This window comes from Pteropus vampyrus, unplaced genomic scaffold (assembly GCF_000151845.1).
Source record: "Pteropus vampyrus isolate Shadow unplaced genomic scaffold, Pvam_2.0 Scaffold122, whole genome shotgun sequence".
Taxonomy (NCBI): Eukaryota; Metazoa; Chordata; class Mammalia; order Chiroptera; family Pteropodidae; genus Pteropus; species Pteropus vampyrus.
In genome coordinates this window covers 4,459,327-4,484,013 of record NW_011888903.1, presented here as the reverse complement: position 1 = coordinate 4,484,013, position 24,687 = coordinate 4,459,327, and the positions used below count along the sequence as shown (strand labels likewise).

General features: G+C 36.8%; 1 protein-coding gene across 1 annotated transcript in view; it reads right to left on the bottom strand.

Annotated features, from left to right (window-relative positions):
* L3MBTL4 (L3MBTL4, histone methyl-lysine binding protein) overlaps positions 1-24,687 on the bottom strand; it is a 309,548-nt gene that overhangs the window by 81,417 nt on the left and 203,444 nt on the right. The window contains exon 14 of the mRNA XM_023534188.1: positions 24,057-24,127. Within this exon, the coding sequence (XP_023389956.1) occupies positions 24,057-24,127 (71 nt within the window). The remainder of the gene's footprint in view (positions 1-24,056; positions 24,128-24,687) is intronic.

The following is a 24,687-nucleotide window of genomic DNA, read 5'->3' as shown; positions in this document are numbered from 1 at the left end:
ACAGAAGCATTAAAATAGTGGGGACTGCTCCCAGTGATGTTATAAAATAAACAATTTGGTTCCTCACAAGATGATCAGTTTTCAGATAATGGGACTACAGTAAAACATCCTCAGTATCACCTATTTTAAACTGGGCAATTTTAAAATCTGTAATTTAAATGTTTTTTCCTCTCTGAATGTTAAACAGAATTTAGAAGGAAACTGAAAAAGTAAAAGTTTAAATCACTAAAGCTGTGACCACCTCCTATCCTACTGTTCTTTAGTACTAAACGAATATGAGAAATGAATGAGGATAATGAGAAATTATTATAATTTCTTTTAGTAATTAGGAGACTAACTAAACAAAATTAAAATAAAAGTAAGAGTGAAAGCAGTAATGGGTTCCTGCTTGCCATATGGGCGACACAGTTCTGCAATCTCAGAGATCCCTTTTTGATCACTTAGAAAAGCCTCGCGAGACCCATGTTAGAAGCCCAGCTATTTTTCTGACTTATGTCCCTCCCACTGCCCCACCCCCACCCCCATGGGAGTAGAATAATCATTAAGCACTGTTTTAGTTTCTGTTTTAAAGGAGCTTTTGCAACCTGATCCTCCAAGAAGCACACTGGGATGGTGAACAGAGTGTTCTTGAGAAGATAAATCTCTTCTTTCATCTCATTTCAGATAGGTAAAGAATAAACAGGAAATGCTACTTCTCTGTGACTAACTTTTAAGTCACTTACAAGTTGCTGCAGGAAATATCCTTTGCCTCTTGGAAATTCATAGAGACCAGAAGCATCTCGTTCTTGAACTGGAGAAATCAACTGGGACATAGTTATCACGCTCCACATGGAAATCTGTGCAGAGCACTTCCCTTGGAGGTGTAATGAAAGACTAGAGACTTGATTTCTACAAATCTCAGGTTAAACTGGTTTGATACATAACAGGTTGTTATTTGGCTTGCAATATATAAATGGGTAATTGATAGAATACAGATCTGTAACTGTAGCCCCTTATAACTGCAGAGCTGACTGAGGCTCTGTTAACACAGGCTTGGAGGATTATGGTCTAGAAAACTTTATTCTGCACCTCTGCATAATGACATGTGAGATCATACAGGGCAGGCTTCATGGTAGATGTTAAGGAATAAGTGGTTCTCTAGAAATATAAGGGTGATGCTCACCTCCACCCCACTCCCCAACTTTCTGCCAGTCTCTCAGATAAGGACAGCATGAAAGGTTAGTTTATGTATAAAAGTGCCAGTTTTATATAGAACAGGGAAATAAAAGTAAAAGTTGGCTTCTGAGGAATAACTGGCACTGGGGAAGAAAAATGTTGATAGGAAAACTTGGAAAAAGTCAAAGGGGCTAAAATAACTCATATGTCCAGAGGCAGGAGATATCATACATTGGAACAAGTTAGGAAAAGTAGATAAGGAAGGAATTGGAAGTATCTGTAATGTTCTAGTTCAGTGACTTAGAAGAAGGACAAGGACACTGAATCTATTTACTGTATCTGTCTCTTGGGCCAGCTAGTCGGCTTCAATCTCCCTAGGCTGGGGAGTGTGGTAAACCGCACTATCACAAATGTAAAACACCTTAAAAATAATGTCTGACCTAGTTCTTGGGGTACGGCCCTCGTGTCAGGCTTCCACAGCACTGGTGATTCTACAAATAACACAACTATATGTGGGGTGAAGGTAACTCTTGCTGGCAGAAAATACTGCCATTGGAGAAGATATGAACATGAACACTTACTAGATAGATTACTGTCTATTTTCATTATACTTACACTTACTATATGTAAATATGTAATATATAAATATATAGTCATATATATGTCAGTTTCAGCAGCATGAGCATTATCTAAAAAAATTGTGCTTTTGTAGTTGATTTAACATTAGCTATTAATGTTAAGGAATGCAAAGAGGAAGAGTTTACTACTCCACTCAATTCGGAAGCGAGGACAGGAACTGCCTGCACAACTAGAGAAACCAACGCCAAGCTTGGTCCAAGGCTGAGTCCAAACACCATCCTGAGTTTGAGGACAAGAGAATGCAGGAAGAGGAAGAAACTCTATTGCTCGGATCTCTGTGAAAAATATGGTTCTCTATGAAGAACATGCAAACAGTGTCACAGCCAGGGGCAGAAACTCATCTGCAAACCAAGGAAAAATAGGATATTCCAGACTGGAAAACTTATTTTTTAAATGATTAAAAATATCTCATTTTTGTTTTATCATCACTTCCCTCATTTCTCAATATCGAATATAAAATTATTTCACCTATGCTATAATCATGCTTGCTTTCTCTCCCCTCACAAGCAGTATTTTGCCGATTTATGTTTCTACTGTGTTCTACTTTTGCCTTATTAAATGAATGTATATAAAATATACAAAGGGTATATAGGATTATGTAAAGCTACATATGCTACAAATACTATGTAAGTTCTTCAGCATTAATATACTATTTTTCTAATCTTATTATAACAAAACGAAGGGGCTAGCAAAGCTTTCCCTGTAATGAAATATTGCTGTATTGAATATTTACATCACAATGAGATTTAACCAATACCAATGCAGACAAAGATTATCTACTTAAACATATTTTTAATGGGGGGGGGGGCGGGCGGTGAGAGGGGGTGGTAAGCTTCTGGCATCTTCTGAGTAGAAGCCAGGAATGCTGAGAAAGATCCTGCAAAGCACAGGCCAGCCCCGACAACAAAAAATGATCCAGTCAAAAACGTCGACAGTGCTTAGGTGAAAAGAAACCTGCTCTAATCTATTAAAGAACTAAAAACTTACAAGTAGACTCTACTCCACACTATAAACAATTACTGAGCACATGCTGTGTGTATAGTCAGAGAGAAATAGGACTCAGGCCTATCTCTGTTGGATGTGGGTGATGGATAAGCAAATAAACTTAAATGAGTAAAATTCTTACATCTCTTTTAAGGCAAGGAGCCTTTTGAGTGGTCTAAATCACTCAGTGCCTAAAACTTGCATTTTAGGGTTTATGAAAAGAATCTAAATTAGTCCTAGTCTGAAAAAGAAAGCCGCCAAGGATAGCAAGCACCTAAGACACCTTACTTAGGATTGGCTTGCTCCTCATTCTGGCACCCCCACGGCTGACCTGTTGGCTCTCAGCTCGCAGCTGTAGATTCACAGGTGAAAAAATTAAGTCCACATAACTATATTGTTACACATCACACCATTTCTATAAAAATTCAAAATGTCTTTTTGCTTTGACTCCTAAACTTAAAACAACAACACCACCACCACCACTTGTGGTCTGCCTAAAAAATGTCTGTGTCACAAGAAAGAAACAGCAGCTTCTGACACTTTTTATGGATTCCCTATTAGGAATCAAGTATTGTGCTATTTTACATTATTCAATCTTCACAACCACAGAAAGACCACATGGCCAATCCCAACTCTCAGATGAGCAAACTGAGGTTGATGCAGATGGGTAAAGCAGCTTGCCCCATATAAATAGTCTGTAAATGGCAGAACCTGGAGGCAGGCCACTGCCATCGAGGCAGAAAGTCAGCCTGTGCTGTGGGGCTATCTGTCCTGCAGAGCCTGCATCTTCTGGGTACAGCATCACACCTGGAGGAGATAGCCCTCCAGCTACCAGCCTCAGGGCCGACCAGCTTCTGTAACTTCCAGGACTACACCCACCATGCTTGTCAAAGCTTTTTACCAATTGCCTTCCAACAAGTGAGCTCCTGGACCTCATGTGGATTATCAAATGATTCATCTCCCTAACTGCTCCCATTTATTGGCCTTCTTTTTTCACTTCCCTCTTATTTTGGCTTGGATTCCATGCAATTTTTTCTTTTTTTTTTTATATCTTGCAAGCACTTCACATTTCCTTATTTCTCTGCCTTTTCATTGCAACCATCTGGCCAAAACTAGTCTTAGAAGAATCTTGCTACCTGCTTTTTCTGTACCCGCAGAGATCTCATAACAGGGCAGACTGGTTCCACTATAAATTCACAATCACCAAGCTCAAGGAGGCCTTTGGCACTGCCCTACAGCCACCTGACGCTCTTGGCTCACCTGCTTTTCCAACTTCTGTGCACAGTTTCAAACCTCCACTTCCTAAAATCCTCCCATTTAGGTTTCCCCAACAGTCGCCAGTCCCTGAATCTTCCCAGCAGATGATCGGGCTGCCCACTTTACAGAAAAAATAGAAGCCACAGACTGGAACGTGTGAGTCTTCCCAAGACTGAGTTTATAGAAGCTGTATTTCCTCCCATCCGAGGATAATCCCATCTCCTTGCACCTTCTCAGAAACTAGGACCTCACTAATCCCTTCTGTCTCCTGTAAATTCAACCTGTCTCACCAGGATTCTTCCACTGGCTCAGGAACACTCTCAAGTGCTTCTCATTTATAAAACAAACATATACAAAACAACTTCATAGATACCTCATCTGCCTCTAGCCCTCACTCTAGCTCCCTTCTGAGCTTCTTGAATAACCTGTCTTAATTGCTGTCTTAATTGCTTCTATCTATACCTCCTGTTTATTCCCCAAACACTTAAATCTGACCGTTGGCTCCACCAGTGTTCACTAGTGTCTTCTACGACCTCAACATCATTCAATCCGAGGTAAATTATTTTAGTCCCAGACATATTTTTAGTCTTCATTTTTCTTGACCTCTCAGCACATTCAGTGCTGGACCTCTCCTCCTTCTTTACATGCTCTTTTTCTAGATGCTTATGACACACAGTCCTGGCTTCCCCTCCTGCCTTTTCGAGCAGACTTTTCTTCCTCTTATTATGAATCATCCCTTTTGAAACAGCCTTTGAGTGTTAGGTTCCCTCCAGACTTGGTTCTAGGCCTTCCTGGAACACCCTTTCCCCTCGGTATCCTCTCCCTCAGTGACACCATCCAGAATCAGGAGTTCAGTTACCACCTCCCTGCCCACCACCTAAGGTTAATCTCCAGCGCAAACTATACCTCTGAGCTCTATACCCATACACCTCCTCTTGGCTTTCTCAAAGGCCTCTCAAAACTCCATATGTAAAAACTTAACTCAGCATTTTCACTCCCCTCAAATCCCAAATTTGGTCCTTTTCAGTTTCCCTTATTTTAGTAAAAGGCACCACTACCTCTTCAGTTGCCCAAGTCATCCTTAATATCCCGTCTCTCATCCTCAACATCCAAGGCCTATGGATGTTTAGCTCTTGAATACATCTTGAATACATTGTCTTCTCTTCGTCTCTTCCATAGTACTATGCAACTCTGAGCCATTATCTCCTTCCTGCAAACTTCATTAGTTTTCCAACCGATCAACTTGTATCTACTCTGCCCAGTTCCCTGTAGTCCACTCTCCCTGCTTTAAACCATCAATGCCTTGTCACTGCATTCAGAACAAAGGCAGTCTCTACTTCTCTAAGCTCACATTGAACCATGCTGTCCAAACATCCATTCTCTACGCTCTAGCTGTACTGACTCTTTTAGTCCCTGAAACTCTCTATTGTTCCACTCTCCCAAGGCTTCTGTACATACTACTCTCTGTTGCTATATTCCTTCTTCTTTCCCCGGCCTCATCACATTCTGCTCATCCCTCAAGGTTTAGTTCAAATGTCCCTTCCTCAGAAATGTCATCTTTTTTCCCTAATTACATCAAATCCTCATAAATCTCATCAAAGCCTCACATAGATTCTTTATAGCACTCACCACAGGTATAGGTTGATTTTTTAAAAATATGGTCATTTGATTGTTCTGTCTTCCCAGCTAGAATGAAATATTTAATGAAGGTAGAAACTGTTTCTGGTTTTGGTAAGCAATGTACTCCAGTGTATGACATAGTGCTTGTTAAGCAGTAGGCTATCTATAAATGTTTATTAAATAAATGAATGAACTCCAATACTTGTGCTCTTACTCACAATACAAACAGAAATCTAAGTTTTTGAGTTAAATTATAGAATGATGATTTTTTTTCATCTCACTTCCAATGACCAGAATTTTCCAGAGCTTGTTAACTAAATAACTATTTGCTTTGGTATTTCTTTCCTTTGCTCTAGTTAGTTTAGTTGACTGAAACTCACAGTGCAGGACACACAGTAATTGCTCCATAAAATGTTTGTTGAATGGCTGATCTTAGAATAAAAGGATCTTTTAGTAGGTTCACCATTTTGTAATTTACTTTCATTGAATCAAAGTTAAATATGAATGTTTTCTTGAGCACTAGTAAGGGATAACTGCTTTTGGTTTTAGGTGAAACTTGGAATAGGTAAGATTTTGAATGTGTTTGGAATGTAGGGATTCCAATGACTGCTTTAGGAAAAATCCCTATAAGAATGCAGTAAAAGAACATTAATATGGACATGGCACTAGTTCTCTAAAGCAGAGTGAGTACACTTCGCCAGTTCATTATTCTTTGATGAAAATATACATGCACATCTTTCATTTGAGTCTATGTTCATGCCATGACCACAAATGAACACGGTAGGGAGCTGGCTGATTCATCTCACATTTTGTCTCAGACTGGCACTCAGGAAGGTGTTCCTCATGGAGATTTAACAGAGGGTGGAGACCCCAGCCTCTGTTGCCAAACTACTTATCAGGACATTACCCCACCATGCTGCCCTCATGGTGAATGACCAAGTACTGGTGCTGGAGCCAGTGAGCTATTTATTAGCTGTTTGGCCCTGGGAAGGTTATTTACACTTTGTGCACTCCAGTTTCTCCATAATTGTAAGTGGTGGTAGTGGCGGTGGTAGTAGTAGTAGTAGTAAAAACAACTCAGATAGCTGTGGGGAGTGAGAGAAGTACTTACTGGAACCTGGCACACAGTGATCGCTCCTCGCTTTCACTCAATCCTCTTCCTAGTCTTAAGTAGTTCATCAGAAGGGTAACTTTTGCCCTGCAAGGTCACAGAATTGGCTTTGCTTCCAGTTACCAAAATTTCTTTTTTTTTTTGAATTTAAGTCTTGACAATACACTTGCCTGCAAGTTGAACTTACATTTCCCAGAAGATTTATGAAGGGTCTTAATAAGCTCTCAGAACACCTACTGGCCCATAGGTAGCCCGGAGGTCCCCAACCCCTGGGCCATGGATCCGTACCGGTCTATGGCTTATTAGGAACAAGCCAGCACAGCAGGAGGTGAGCAGCCAGCAAGCAAAGTTTCGTCTGTATTTGCAGCCACTCCTCAGAGCTAGCATCACCGCCTCAGCTCTACCTCAGATCACCAGGCATTAGGAGCACCGGTTCTTGGTGCCAAAAAGGTTGTGGATGCAGCTCAGCGAGCTTTGCACCTTTCCTTTATCCATTATATGGTTATTTCTTGGAAAAGGAGAAAATGAACACAACAATAGGAACCTTTCAACTTGTATTAAAGTGGTTTACAAAAGTAATTTTGCACAACAACCCCAATTTGTAATTGTACAGAACACCTATTTAATTCAACTATGTTCTGTATGTGTTAATAAAAATTATTAATCAGTCACAATGTGAGCTAGCAAAATGCTGTCAAAAAACTTAGGTATGAGTTCAGGAAGGCAGTAAATACAATATTTTGAGTACTAAAAATAATTTTCCACAGCACTCATGTTACTTAATTTGGTAAAATAAATTAGTAAGAGACCAAACTTTAAACAGTTATTTCAAAGTGCCTGGACAGGACTTTATTTAATAAATACTACAGAAAATGATATAATATTTGGAGGTCAAAAGAAGAGCTCAAAGATATTTTTCTGTATTCTTTTCTTCTAGATAAAGAACTCTGCATAATCTAACTTCTCACCAAATCCTATTTCCCTCACATACTTCCCATAGTATGTCAGAGAAATTCTTTAGAAATATGTAAAATTCTAGTTAATTCAGTCTTAGCTTTTTCCTGTAGGCAGAAACTGTGTAAAAGCTAGTTAGTCTCACCATTCTGAAAAAGCAATTAACTGTGTAGTCTTCAAAATGATAAAAATATAAATGTCACTGTGTAATTTTTACAGTTTAAGAGCAAAGTTCCTCAGTCATTATAAATGGTGATACTATTATTAATACCTGTGCACATTAATTTCTAAACTATTTAATTTTAAGCAACTCAACAAAGTGAATGCTTAATATTCTCCAAAATGCAAATACAACTTGACTCCAATGTGAACAGCAGCTCTCAGATTTGTTATTTGAATGAGATCCAAGTTGTCTCTCAGTAGCTCCATGGGCTGCTGCTGTGAAGTATGCAACTTCTGGCTTTTAATGGAATTTTAATTTTTCTCTTAGGGCAGTGGCATGGGTTTGAAATGAGCTCTGGAGAGAGGGAGAGAAAGTACAGGGAAGGATTTCTTTCTCTCAGTAGGTGATGTGCTCATAATGGGGGAAAATTTAAAAGCAAATTTTGTTGTGGAATGTGTATTGATTTGCTCTTAAATTCTTGGAAGTTTTCTCAATATGCTACATATTTAAAAACCGTGGCCATGTGACGTTAACATAGTTGGTAACCTATTTAGTCTCCAGATATGCTGTGATACTTGTTTTCCTCTTGCCTCAGGTCTCTGGGCAAAGCAGAAGTGAAAGGTGGTTGGTGGTGGTGACAACTGCTTTGGGGGTCAAGATTTGGCTGTGACAGTCCTGACATTGATCTCTGGACACTTTCTCTCCAGCCACACAGCAAAGGTGACCTTTGTGGAACCACTTGTGCTCCTAATCCTGCTGCATTGTCCATATATACAAGTCAACAGACTATATAGTGCTAATCTAATTTGGCTGCAGCACAGAAGGACTCCGATTAAAATCTTACTGGCCCTGGAGCAATGAGATGCCATCAAGCCCATCTCTGTCTACACTCTATCTTCATTCAAGAACTGGGTAGAATCCTGGTATATTTCCTTGGTAGGACAGATTCAGTGGATGAATTCAGCTGTTTCTTTGAAATTTCAGTAGTAGACTGAATTTATTCTGTAGCTTTGATGGAGACACTGACCCTTGTCCTGGGGAGCAGCCTACCTTCCTGTACAGTGGTCCCTCCCCCACTTATCCAGGGTTTCGGTTTCTGCGGTTTCAGTTACCTATGGCCAACACTGGTCCAAAAATATTAAAAGGGAAATTCCAGAAATAAATGATTCATACATTTTAAACTGCACACCATTCTAAGTAGCATGACGAAATCTTGTGCCATCCCACTCCATCCTGCCCAGGAAGCATCCCTTCGTTCAGCGTATCCAGGCTGTATACAATACCTGCCCATTAGTCACTTAGTAGCCATCTTGATTATCAGATTGACCATAGCTATATCACAGTGCTTGTGTTCAAATCACCCTTATTTTACTTGATAATGGCCCCAAAGTGCAAGAGTAGTGATGTTGGCAATTCGGATATATCAAACGGCAGCTGTAAAGTGCTTCCTTTAAGTGAAAAGGTGAGTATAATACAGTGAGAGATTTTGAGAGAACACATTCCTATAACTTTTGCTGCAGAATATTATTATAATTGTTCTATTTTATTATTAGTTATTGTTGTTAATCTCTCACCATGCCTCATTTATAAATTTGACTTTACCGTAGGTATGTATACATAAGAAAACACAGTATATATAGGGTTTGGTACTATCTGCAGTTTCAAGAATCCACCAGAGGTCTTGGAAAAGTATCTCCCATGGATAAGGAGGGACTACTGTATTTTACTGGGAGTCCAAAGGTCTCAGGATCTGTGCTTATGAAAGCTGTCCCAAGGGGTGCCACACAATGACTTTCACTATATTACATTAAAATTTCTTGGCTTTGCGGGATAAGTTCAATAGTGGGAATAGTTGAAAGTAGCAGTTGTGGCTGTGGGAGCAGATATCACAGAAATACCAGAGGGGTCTTGCAATATTTCCAATTAGTTAGCTACTCTGTCTCATTAAACATTGACAGTACATATTTGGCCACTGAGCTCTGTGCTTGATTACTGATGGGGTTCCCTCGCGGCTTCTCCAATACCACACTGTTTAATTATAAAATGTCTATTCTGGAGTTCTTTGAAAAGCAATTGGAGGTCGTTCCAAAAGCTTACTAAGAACTTAGAGAAACAGTTAGCAATGACTAAAAATTGCCTTTAAGTCAATTGCATAAACATTTTTTTTCTTTGATGTTTTGGTTTAAAAATTATGACTATAGGTACTGAGCATGTTATCGATCGGAAATTCCTATTAACTGGCACTATCACATCAATCAATATAATTTAAAATGATGTTAAAACAATGGCTCAGAAGTTTAGGAAGTCTGTGGAGTGCTTTTGGAATCATCAAGCAATAAAATATATCCCACATATTTTCAGTATCAAATTAATTGCAATTTAGAGAATATAACAGTTGACATAAATATCTAACTTTCAATTAATAAATATATTGGGTTACAATAAATATAAACCATACCTACTCTTTGACAGATGCTGGTCACAACGAATAACAGGGCTTATGGTACTTTATATGCCTCCGGTGGAATAATAAACATCAGTTTCTAGACATTTAAGCAAATGGCAAAAAAGGTCAAAAATCCTTGTTTGACCTTTGTAGCTGAAAGGGCAGTGGGTTACAAAAGTCACATGTATTTTTCCCCACATAACCTTCTGAAGTAAAAGAGAGAATCTAAATTTAAGTTATGCAAATAGCTGACTCTTTCTTACTTTGCCAATAGTGAAGAATTTTATGTTTCAAGATTCAGTGAGTAAGTAGGCTAATGGGCATAAAGAATTCTGACATTGTTCGTTTTTAGAGAAAGAACAAGTCAACAAACTAGAAAATGTACCACAATGGCCCAAAACTGGGCTATGCAAATTGAATGCCACAGATGTGCACACTAGATGGCTAGGCAGAAATCATTACAATTCAGGAATTCCAATAGAAAGTCTGTCAATTTACACTTCCCAAAACAAATTTAATATTTGGAAGAACAAGTGCAATGTTTGAAAATGTGATTATCATCCTGTCCTTGTTAATTATGTCTTCCTATTTTTAAATGATATAAGATTTCTTATGTTATTTTCAGCTAGTGTTAGCTCTTTAAAATATACTATGCTGATAGTTAAGACAATTTGCAATCTATTTATGTACATTAGTAAAACACACACAACTGTCTGAATAGCTGAAATATAAATTTGATATGTCAATAAACATTCTATAGAGAAAGGAGAAAAGAATTTTGTTCTAGAAATGCTACAAAATTCATTAAGTACCTAGTGTCCACTGCAGAACGGGCAAGGTCAGGCCCAGAAGATGTAAAAATGAACAAAGATTCCTGACCTACAGGAAGTTCAATGTCTAGAGGGCATATAGCTAAGCTTTGTCCTTCACACGTTTCTTGTCTATTTGACTGGGATGCTGGCAAAGGCACTGCCTCATTTCTAATGCTGCTCTTAAAAGTTCCTGCTCCCTCCTAACCTTGGAGACAAAGGCTCTCAGTGCTGTTCTGTTTGCCCATTCTTAGCGACATCTTTCCCACTAAAGACTCTTAAAATTCCATCTTTATGGCATCATGTATCTTAGTATGAGAAGTAACGGAGTGAGACACCTCACTTTGCCTGCATCTCCATGCTAATCCTTTTGGCAAACAGACTGTCTCAACACATCACTGTCACTCTAGTTCCCATCAAGTGCTTGCTCACATTGGGAAGCAGAGCAGGGAGGTGGTCCAGGGTGCAGGCTCCAAGGTAAGACTTGGGTTCAAATGCTGGCTCAATCATCTTTAGCTATCACACCAAGGGTACATAATTCAATTCCTATACCTCTTTTCTCTCATCTGTATCACAAGGCATCCCCAACACAAAATTAAGACTATTATATCAGAAAGTCCAATAAATGATTTAGCACACACAGTACTCATACTATCAGCTAATGGAAATACTCAGCAAACATCCTTCCTTTCTCTCCTTGCCCACTTCCCCCACCCTTCCCCTGATGTCCAGCTCTCTTCTCACCCTTCGGGTGTGGGCCCTGTGTCACTTCCTTAAAGAAGCTCTTGTTGGCTTTCTGGCATCACATATTGTTCCTTCCTGTCACTTATCTCAGCTGCAGCCTAACATGGATTCATGTCAGTTACTCTCACTAGACCGTGAGCTCCATGACAACTAAGACTAGCTCTGCTCTTGTTCAGCTGTGGTCTTCTGCAGGCCTAGAGCAATGCTGGTCATGTAAAATGAATATGTCGAATGACCAGATGAACCAATGAATGGTTCTGGAACCACAGAAATGGTCCCGTGGAAACGACTCAAGGCCCTTGCATAGTTAGGGAGGCAACTCCAAGTGGAAAGGCTTCAGCCTCCTTCCCCTCCTATCAGCTCAGCTTTTATCTGTTTACTTCTAGGTTATCTCCATGGCTCCACTGGAAAACACTAAAATGCAGTTTGAAACCTACTTGTTTTCAAACTCCTTCCAAGGATTTACACCTTTTACCTTAGGAATCTGTGAGACAACATGACTAGATATTTCCATGCTGTCTATTACTGAAGCAGCAATTCAAACTGCACATCGCTCCTATTTTCAGTGAATAGTTGCATCACTCCAAGACACACACACACACACACACACACACACACACACACATGCATGCACACACGCACGAAACCACTGTACCTACTGTAACTTCTCCAAGGAAATTTCTAGAAGTAGTTAAAGAGGTTTTGACCTTTGGAAGAATAGAGTCTTCAAAGAAATTTTCTAACATTTTGACACTCATTCCAAGATTAATTTCTACTAACTAGTGAAATCTGGTGATATCACATTCATTTCCGCCATACTTCATTACCTTTCAAATTACTAGGCTTAAAAATTGCTATCACTGCATAGAGGAGTAGAATTCTAAGTAGCTCAATCCATATTGCCATGACCGCTAAGACCATTGTTTGAGTAGGCATATGTAGAAGGCTTCCTCAATAGTGTGTTCAAGATGCAAAATCTTTTTTTGGGCGGCGGGGGGAGGGTGGGTATGGTGATTAAGGAAGATTTTTCAGGAAATGTTCTTAATTTTAAGGCTAAACAGTAAATGACACTCAAACAAGATTACTTTGAAAACTTCTTATTCCTCAACCCCTACTCACAGAAGTGAAAAAACATCTTTTGATGTAAACATAATAAACAAACAAACATGCCCCACACCTGCAATTTAGCCAAATGCAACCCATCATCTGACAGATGTCTCAGGGAAGGGTTGTCCAATGCCACAGAAATAGTGACTGCACCTAGATTCTCAGACACTTAGGGAAGGATCTTTCCACCATTTCAGAATGTATGTGTGAAACATAGAGGACTAAACTTTTATTATCAGTCTCTGCATATAGTAACTTTGTGTTTTTTTCCCCAAACATACCAATATCAACTATGAAAGTAATTGCTTCTGCAAGTGGCCAGAAGGTGAATATCTGAAGGTGCACTTACCAGTGAGGCTGAAAACACCTTGGTGTTTGAGGACAGCAGTAATTTCCTTTGTTTTGTATTAAAGCATGGTTTTGGGTAGATATGTCCATATTTCTTTAAAATAAAAAGGATTTGGGTTGTAAAATTCATTAGTGGTAACACAGTGATTCGTCATCTCCAAGGAGAAATTTCTGGCCAAGCAGAAAAGCATTCTTCTTAAGAAAAGAAAGACTGTCATCAAACAGAATAAGAATGTCAGAGACACTGAAATGGCTTTTGATTTCAGACTTCAATGCCAATCTATTCAACACAAAGCAAAATTACCAAATTTTCTACAGAATAAGTTTGCTTTTATGTTTAAATGAGAACTCAGCACTGGTCAGAGAGAAAGCAAAAGTCACACAACATCTAGAGCACACCCGCCATGGGGGCCCAGTTGGGCTGAGGTGCCCCATCCAGTGTGAAGGTTAAATCTAAGGTGTTATTAATCTACCTGATGAACTCACAGAGAAATGTCTAAGTATTGGTCATACCTTCATATATGTAGTGCTTTATTTTTAATGCCCTTTCATATTAATGCTTTCTTTTGATCCACTCAACTACTACTTTGAGAGGTAGACTAAATGGCTGAGGACCATCAGGCAGCAAGTTTGTAGCTGGATGTAAAGTCAGTTCTTCTGATGGTACCTTTCACCAAACCATACCACGAGTTAGCTCTGTGAGCCCGTCATGACGAAATGATGTTTTATAGGAAAAAGCCTTTAAATTTGGGAGGAAAATCTAAACTATAACTCTGTCATTTACCAGCTCTGTGACCTTGCATAAGTCACCTATCCTGTGACTCAATCACCTCAACAGGAAAATGATAAACACAATCCTTTGGAGGGAAAATGGGCCAATAAACATAAATCTGCTTTGTAATATGGGAAGTGCTAGATGCATATGTTATTATCATTATTACCACCATAAAGAGCATATTAAGAAAACAGGTGTTATTTGATGCTGTTGCTAAGAAATGTTTTTTTTTTTTTTAAAAAACCCAGTGTCCTTTTCAAAGTTATAAAATAAAAACTAGGCAAAGAATGTGAATGAAAATCCATCACCATTAGGGGAAAATTTTTTTTGAACCTCATCTTTATAAAAGGCAAAAAAAGAAAAAAGTATCATCAGAGTAGCTACACTTAGAATAACTCAGGAATCTTATTTTTTAAAAGTTTAGTTTCTAGTTTCCTTAAATACTTGTTATTTTATTATTTATTTTCATATGATTATTTTATAATCTGATTTTCTGCATATTGGAACCACTAAAGTCTTGGCAGTCAAAAACTGAAGGAAATGGCATCATCAAAAGTTATTCATAAAAAGAAAACAAATCAATGAAGAAAAGCATAAGAAAACAGTGAATGAGGGAGAACCATGTAGACAATAGAAGAAACTGTTGTCTTCGCTATTAAATAAAGTCTATGACATAAATGATACTCGATGTAACCCCACAAGGCAATGGTAACTATGGCAACAAGAAGAGATGCAATGTACTCAGTGACTCAACCAAACACCTAATTAATATACTAAAATATATTTCATGTATATTTTCAAAAGATACTGAAGTATTTTATGCCCCTTATTTAGGTAAAATTGCTCACTTTAATAGCTATTTCTTTAATTTATAAAGAGATGAAAATTTCTGTGTCTCTCAACTTACGTAATAGATTGGCATTATTTTTTTAAAAAATAAACCAAGTGTATTGGGATCAGCATCAACTCTCATTTTCTACTTCTCAGTAATGATTTTTAGGTCCGAAAAACTTTAATTCAGAAATCTAACATGACAACTGTCCAATGATATAGCTAAGAATCATTTTCATACATTCAAGACATCAAATCCTGATTCTCTGTTTAGACATAAGGAATTATTATTTAAAAGTCTTCTCATTTTGCAATAATGGAATGTCAAAATAGCAATGCTGTCTGGGTAGAGAAACCCAGGACAATCTTTAGCTAAAGGTCTTTTAAGAAAACAAATTCCAATTCCATTGACTCATTCTCTCAACTGCTCCAGCATTTAACCTTTCTGCTGTATCCTCTGAACAAGCCCTGAGCTCTTTTGCATTGACCTTATCCTTACGGGGTATAAATCCTAAGTTTAGAAAATCTTTTCTGCTAAAACAGGCATGTTCTCTCTAAGGAGAGTACATATCAGAGGATTTGCCCCCTACTCCAAGTCCTGGGTACCTATCATCAAGGCAAAGCAGCATTTCACACCATTGGCCTTTTGGAGAGAAGCAGGTTTTCTTTCTCTGATCCTGGACACATTTGAGAGGTAAAGGTTCTCTGCTGTAGTCTGAGGTATTTCCCTTCAGTATTGAAATTGGAGACCTGGAAGACAGGCCTGGCAACACACTGGTTGAAATGATGAACAAAGGAGAGAAATGCTTACTTTGGGGGTGTCCACTCTACCTGTGTACAACCACAGAATCTAAGACAGCAAATGTCCACATCCCTCACATCTGACACTGGGAAGAAGTTGGTGTAATCAGAATTCCCTCTCACCTTATCTGGGATGATGAGCCTAGAATCTAAGAATCTAGGAATCCTATTTTGGTCCTGGAGAAAGAATGCTATACAATGTTGGAACACAAAGCTGTAATTCTATTCTAGAAAAAGATCTGTTTCTCTGCTTGTCTTTGGGTTGTCCACTTTAACACAACTCTGAACTGTAAGTAAACACGTTGAGGACCCTCAGTTTGACAACTGGTATCTTATCACTTTGTCATAACAGTGTTTAAAGGACTGACTATGCATGTGGGCTGGAGTTATTTGGATAGGCAAAGCTGTATTCTGATATAACCAGAGACGGTGTCAGCATGGAGAAGAGGATGTGTCAGAGGCAGATTCCAGTTCGAGAGGGTTATTTTTGGAATACTCTGAGGAAGCTTATAGCATGGTTGCCCACACTGCATCAGGCTTGCTGCTGTGGAATATAGTTTTCTGAGTTGTCAGTCCCTCAAGCCTTATGACTAAAAATAAGTATTTTACTTATTAAAGCAGATTTATTTTTACTCAGACTGTCTTATTCTTGCATGATTACTTTTCTCTACATTTGAATTTTCAAAATATTTTGTCAATAATGTTTAATTCTTAAAAATCCATAAACTATAAGCAAGAAAACTAGGTTTCTCATTTCCATACTCTTTGGAACTTGACAGGAGAAAATTCAGCATGAAAAGAAGAGTGAAGGGAATTTTTGGAAAGGTAATATAGAATATATTAAAAACCAAGCTTAGAAAAAAAGCTCAAGATATCCTAGAAAGGAGGTAAGAGGAATCCAGAGCCCTCCACTTACTTTCAAGAATTTTTCTCTTGCTCACAGCCTTATTGGCTATATGACGGCTTCTAGCAGGCCTGTGAGTGTAGGTGTTTCAGAGCATCTGGCATGAAAACAAACAAATCATTCAAATCTCAGAACCTACAAAATCTCTTATCTCAACATCCCTAATCTCAGCTAGTCTCTAACTTGGGATCCAGTTCTATGTTGCTTATTTTTTTAAAAGTAAAATAAAGCTAATAACTCTTTTTAATGAGAAACTTTTGTTACATTCTATTTTATCTAGAAAACTCCATTAATATTTTAATTAACACCTAAATAGCAGCATGTCTGCATGAGGAACTATCAAGGATAGTATCTAGTGTTCATAAGAACAAGCTCATGTCCTTAGAATCATCTTTTAGTCCAATGGAAATAATTCCCTTCTTCCAGCTCGTCTCATCCCTATACCACCTGCATTATCACACCAAATATTGCTGAGTCATTACAAAGATGCTAAGTACTTACAATTAGCTTTTTAAAAATAAATTAATGCTTTCTTTTTTAGGGCAATTAAAACTGACTTACAGAAAATTTGAGCAGACAGGACTAAGGGTTCCCATAAAATCTCACTACTCCCCAAGTTTCCTTTATTACTAATATCTTGCATTAGTGTGGTACATTTCTTATAACTGATAAACCAATTATTATGAACTAAAGTCTATAGTTTACATTAGGAGTCAGCCTTTGCATTATACAGTTCTAGGGGTTCTGACAAATATATAACAACTGTAGGTGTCAGAGTCTTCAATTTCTTCTAGTGACCTTTTTCTTTCCCCCATTGTTTTTGGCTTTCCAAAAGAAAGACTCTAGAAACTCCTTATTAAATAGAGTCTGTTTCTCTTTTGGAATATACTGTTATTGTATTGGAGCCCTATTGATGTGGAGGTCAAGGTATTGGTGGGTCAAATGTTCTGGAATCTTATGATTAAAATCAGTTGTTGTTGTTTTTTAATGGGCCTGAGTCCTTGGGCTGTAACCTTTAGAAGAATTTCTTGGCCTTTTTTCTCCCTTCCCTAATGTGAGACACAGGGCTAGAGAGAATTAACTGGAGTTGTCTAACTGCCTTTCCCTGGGTCACAGAAATCACTAGGAAAGTAGTTTCCCTTGAGTGCAGGACCAGACTCTCTGATGCATCTAAGAAGAGTGGCTGATTTTCAGTTTGTTCAGCTTTGTTCTACTGTGAGGATGGGAGCGATGATTTATAAGCCCTTTACATGTCAGAGCTGAAACCAACAATCTGCTTTTTAATTGTGATGATTCTCATGAACAAACAAGGTAAGGAAGAAGGCGACACAGAATCATTTCTTTCCTTAGTTCCTGTGAAAGTCAGTCCTTGGTCATGAACCTAGGGAAGGCCCTTAAAATTCAGCACACACATAGGTCATAAGTAATTTTTCTAAATAATATAATATATAGTGTGACCACTGATAATTTTCTATGTTTCTATCTATCCTTTACCATGACATGGAAAAATAAGAAACTTCATAATCAAAGAAAAATACTTAAAAGGATAATATTTTTTCTTTTATCAAACTGGCAGGATGAAAGAGGTAAAACAGTTATTTGTAAGGGTAGAATGAAGGAGTTACTCTTGTATATTGTTTTTAGGAGTACTGTAGTAAACAACTATAAATATCTGAACAAGTTGAAATTACACTCATAATTTATAATGCACACACTTTTTAATCCAACGATTTCACTTTCAGATATTAATACTATAGAAATATTACCACGAATGCCCACATACAATTGTGTATGTATTTACTGTGTCTTTGTTTTAAACATAAAGGTTGAAAATAATAAAAATGTTAATGAGTGAGCATTTGATTAAACACATGACAGAATCTCACCCAGTGAAATTCTTTGTGGCTGTTAAGCAAGAATAAGATGGAATAGCTTTAGTAGAACAACCCTCTACAAAGAATAACAGAAGCACACTCAAAGGTGATTCAGATACTGGTATTATAAGACCCAGAATTAATACCTGTGACTAATGTGTTTAAGAAATTAGATAGCAAAATAGATAATTTTACTCAAGAACTAGAATCCATTTAAAAAATCATGTATATGGAAGTGTGAGGATCAAAATATACCAAGAGCTAATTAAAAATTCATTGGATGGGTGTAATAGCAGTTTGGATACAGTTAAGAGAGCACTAGTGATCTTGAATAAAGGTCAGGAGAAAAAAAATCCAAACTGAAGCATGTAGTTCAAAAAAGAAAGAAAATGTAGGAAATAGTATATAAGACATATGAACAAGAAAAAATGCATGGATGCAGTCTCAAAAGAGGGGACAGGAAAGAATGAAGCAAAAACAATATTGGAAGAGATGATGGTCAAGAAAATTTTCAAAGTAAGGAACAACATATACCCTCAGACTTAAGTAGCACTATGAATCTCCAAAAGACAAATACAAAACGATCTACATTAGGCATTTCTGTTGTCTGAAAATCACAGACAACAGAAACATCTTATAAGCAGCCAGAGAAAATAAGATATACTCCGAGACCCATTCCTTCAAAGGAGACAGAAGAAAGCTACCGCTGACCACTCAGGGGAAACTATGATGGGGGTCAGAAGATAATGGGTTGTCATTTTTAAAGCCAGAAACAACATTACCTGCCAATCCAGAGTTCCATAACAACCAAAAATATTCTTCAAGAGTTAAGGCAAAAGAATAGCATTTCTGGACAAACAAAAACTTTTTTAAAAACATAGAAGATACCACAAAAGAAATATAAAGGAAGAGGGAAAAATGATCCTACACAAAGATGTATATTATACTAGCTATAATATCTACTAAAAGAATATTAAAAATGCATAACCAACAAGCTAATATAGGGAAAATGACGTAAGAAATTCTTGGTTAATATAAATAAAGAAATATAAAAGTGAACAAAAACTGTTGAGAAAAATAGGAAACCATTTATTGAGATGATAGCTATAAACCCAACTTAACAGAAATAGCATTATATATAAATGTATTAAATACTACAACTAAAGGCTACTATCATCAGACTGAATATCAAAGTAAATATCATGTCTTTTATAAGAGACGTGCTGAAATATAAGGACAGTAATGGCCACCTTGATTTATGTTGGGTAACTGGGAAAAGGAAGGCTTTTTAAATAAATGGTGCTAGATCAACTGAATATACATATAAAAAGTGAATCTTGACACCTATGTTTTACTGTATAAAAAATAATTTCCAGGCACACTGCATATCTAAATGTGAAAGAAACAATAAAGATTCTATAATAAAACATCAGAGTATCTTCATGAACATGCAATAAGCAAACTTTTTAAAGAACACTAAAAGTACTAACCAAAATAGAAAGGATCGATGAACTATATATTAAAATCTGAAATTTCTATTCATCTCAAGGCGCTATTAAGAGAGTAAAAAGGGAAATCAGAGACTGGAGAAGATATCTGCTATACATCTATCCAACAATGGACTCATTTACAGATATAAAGAACTCCTTTATAGTAGTAAGAAAAAGATAACCTAAACGACAAATGGTAAAGATACTTCACAAAAGAGTTTATTCAAATAACAATAATTTACTGTGTTCAAGCTCATAGGCCTTAGGGAAATGAGAAATTAAAAGCATAAGTAAATACTACTGTAAACCCCAAAGAATGCCTAAAACTAAAGATATTGGTAAAAATTAACTGCTGGCAAGGATGCAAAGCACTTACAATTATGAAACCTTGCTGGGAGGAACATATTAATACAATCGCTTTGTAAAAATATGACACTACCTCCTGAAATTGAACTTATGCAAACCCAATTACCCAGAAAGTCCACTCTTAGGTTTATATCCTACAGAAATGCATACGCATATCCACCAAATCACATACCGGAATGTTCCCAGTGGCACCACTGGTAAGAGGGCAAAACTGAAAACAACCCAAACTGAAAACAATGGATAAATAAATTGTGGAATCACCAGAAAACTGAATAATATGCAATAATGAGAATAAGCAAACCATAATTTGATTTGAATGGATCTCACAAACATAACATTAAGAAAATAAGTCAGACATAAAAGGGTATATACTATATGATTTCATTTATAAAATGTTCACAACTGGAACAAAGTAATTGATAGGAACAGAGATCAGAAGAGTGATTATCCTGGCAGAAGCGGGTAATTGGACGGCATGAGGTGAACTTCTAGTCAGTTTCTAGTTCTTGACACAAGAGGTAACTAAATGGGTGTGATCTCTTGTGTATTTGGCTACAATTTTTACTTAAAAAAAAATTATCTAGCAGGTGTATATGCACTGACTTAGAAAGGTACTCATGATATATCAGCAAGTGAAAAATAACAGGGAATTGTAGATCACTAAATATAGATAGTGTGATTCTATGTTGATAAAGAAAACAAAAAGGTGAATTATTATACCTAAAATAAATATATGAAGGTTTTATTAACAAAGTTGATCTCTTCTATTTTTTGCCTTATAAAATTTTTGCATTTTTAAGGAAGTGAGCATGTTACATATTTGAGTCCCAAAATAATCAATAGCAAAAAAGAAACAGTTTTCTAGCTGAACATTTCACAACACCAAAGGTGTCCCCTGGGGAGGTGCAATGAATTACACAAACCAGAGGAATAAACATCTGTCTGTCCTACCAAGTGGCTGAGTTTTTGCTACTCTGGTTCTAGAATTGTCAAAGGGGCAGAAGGGCAGATCACTGAGATGAGCAGGTCCTTTATACGTAATGGAAATGCACTTTCATTAGCCTCACTGAATTGGTGTTCAAAGAAGCAGATTTCGTGCAGATCTCTGTGGAACACTCACTGAGGAAAGGTGAAGACCCAAAGGCCACTGTGCAGATACCCAACTCAGTCCTAAAAAAGGAACATGTTATTCGCTAAACATGTCAACTCTATGTCCATACATTATTTACTTAACAAAAGGCACAAAAGATAACCTGCAAACCTTAGGTTAGTAGGACAAACTTCAACTTACTTCTGCCAATTTCACTACCAAAGAGTCTTTTAGATAATCATATTTTCCTCAATCATTTTATATCATTATAAACTAATTAAATTTTCTGTCATCCAGTCTTATTTTTATACATTATTATGGGAAAGGAAAAAATATTGTATCTTTAAGAAGTATACTTGAAAATAATGAGTAGCCTTTAAAAGATTTATTTTATCTGCCAAGCATATGTACCATGAATAAAATGGTTTAGACAATAAAGATGTTTCCAAGTAAAAATTGAAAACATGCTCCAGATATGAAAAAGAGAAGCTGCCTGTGTTTTTGTATACATGTGTACAAAATCTCTAAAAATCAAAGGTATACTATTTTTCTCTCATGGGAAAAATGAAGAACAAATTTTAGCCCATTTTCCTTAAAAAACAAACAAACAAAAACAAAACAAAACAAAACAAAACAACTCCTAATGAATCAACAAGATATTTATTCGAATCTATAGCCAGACCAAACAAACAAACAAACAAACAAAGGGAAAGCTTTAGAAATTATGCTCAGATTTATAGGCTTACACAAAAGGAAAATAGTAAATAATCATTTAATACCACCATGGTAACATATTTATTCTCATTATTTTATCTCTACCAAGTTAAAAGTAGAGAAAATGAGCTAATTACAATAAGGAGGATTAGTCCAATATAAAAGGAAGAACCACTCTGTGTGGCAAAAGGCTAGAATAGAAAGCAGGTGCTAAATAAATCCTGTCTATTTGCATGGACTAGAACGGATCCCTGAAGGCATTTTCTCAACAAGAGAGTATTATGGACCCCTGGCAGCAAGCTGCGTGCTCTGCACCAGGCAGGGTGCTTCACTGCACGCTATGTCATTTTTTCCCTGTACCTATGAACATAGACCTTTGCTGTGAAGAAATCAAAATATTTAAATTAAGCAGCACAGTAAATGCACAAATAAATAAATGCATATGCTTATAATCTTTTTATAAATGGTACAGAAAAGAACAAATGCATACTACACAAGTTGAAAGAGATTTCATCTTTCACATTGTGCGAATACATGTTGCTAGTGATATTTTCTATTTTTATAAAGATGATCCTCATTACTACTTCTTTTACTATGTAAACTACAAAATTGTGTATCTGTTTTAACAGGAACATATTCATAATTACTCCGCACAGATATTTTCAAAAGTGTCAAAATATGAATTAACACACTGACACTTTTTTGGGTTCCATATACCATTCCAAAACATGTTGTTTGCAGAATAAGGCTTAGTAAAGTGGATTAGAACATTTGTATGGGCAGTTTCTAAAATATCAGTTATTTATTTTATTTTATGTAAAGCGATGTTCAGATCCAGTTGTCACACAGAAATTCTCCTGGTTAGGGAGAAACGTGTGTAGACATACAATGAAACCCAAATAACCAAACTGCCCTCCATTTTCTGAGGAAAAGATTCCTCCTTCCTTTGTAGTTTAGTTCTTCCAACCCCAAGCTGAGCTTAAGCCCTGCCTGAAATGAAGTTAGCTTTGCTCATAGAAGTCATAGCCCTTTTGTTCACTGACTGCCGAACTTACTCTTTTTCTCTTAAATAGAATGCTCGATTGTTTTGGAGATGAAGTGTAGTGCTACTCAATTGGACTAATTTGTTGCACTTTTGGCCAGGTCTGCAGAAAACTCACTAATTTTCTTTTTCTCTAGATGATAAACAGATCTCCCACCATGTTTTGGGAGATACAAACACATGTAACTTCTATGGCTAAAGATATAAGGATACTAATTATAAATTATGTTTTCATTTGAACAAATAATTGTTGCACTAAATTAACACAACCAAGGGAAAATTTATTCCTTAGCTTGCTACAATATAACCTCGAAATTATAGATGAGATTTTGTCTAAATTGAGCCTTAACGGGACAGAAACATAATGAAAACATGTAGTTCTTTTTCCTATATTCTTATTCCTCAGTTTTTAATAATGAAATTTTCCAAAAATCTTCTTGCCTATCTTACTATTGAGGTACATCTCCTGGTCCCCCAACTAAAAATGCAATGAGACACTTCTGGTTTCCCTCCCTGCCCTCTGCGGATGGTAGAAAGCGATTCTACTATTAAGATTTTACTTCCATAGGTTTAGATTTGTCCTATCATGAGTGAGGACCAAAGAGATTACAGAGTCCAGTTCTTCCACTTTAAAAATGAGAAATTTAAAGATTAGAGAAGTGAGGTGACAGAACTTATTATTTGTAGGGTTGGGACTAGAACACAAATCTTTGACTTCTAGGCAGCTTATTTCTACCATTCCCTAGTGGAATGGTAAAACCAACCAAATAAACAAAACATTCTTCACAATAAAAAGTATAGTCTGTGTTTTTGCTAGTGTTTTTGTTTTTACCTCTGAAGAGATTATCCAAGTCAATATCTTCTTTTCCTTTGATTTTCAAACACTTTGCCTGCTGTACAAGTCTGGGCAAAGAACAGAAATAAAATCTAGATTCATTATCCTGCGAGGTAGGAATAAATCATGACAGCAGCATACATTTAAATAGAAACCACAGGGTAAACAGTAGTGAATTAGCAGGTATTTTGCTGCACAGAACTTGTCAGAATTTTTTTCAATTTAAGATTTTAAAATATACACTTTTATTCAGAAACTCTAACTCTGAAAACTACAACTTAAAAGCCCCCACCCCTCATTCTGTTATACCATTCTAATATTTCTAAAACTCTCTAGAGAATAATCTCTTCAGATTCTGAGGAGGAGCTAATAGGGACAGTAGATGGGTAAATAATAATTCTACTGATAATTTTAGAGCTTATTTAATCAGAAGATTATATACATTGTGCCCAAACAAGTGGATAAAGTAATTTAGTTATATTGTTGAATGTCAAGGAATTAATTAACTTTTAAATGCTCCAGTATGCAGTAAGGACTAATTTTATAACTCGTTCATCATGGAACTTTATTAAAATGTGAGGCTCATAGTTTGTAATGAATGTGGTAGTTTCTAAAATAAAACTTTCCT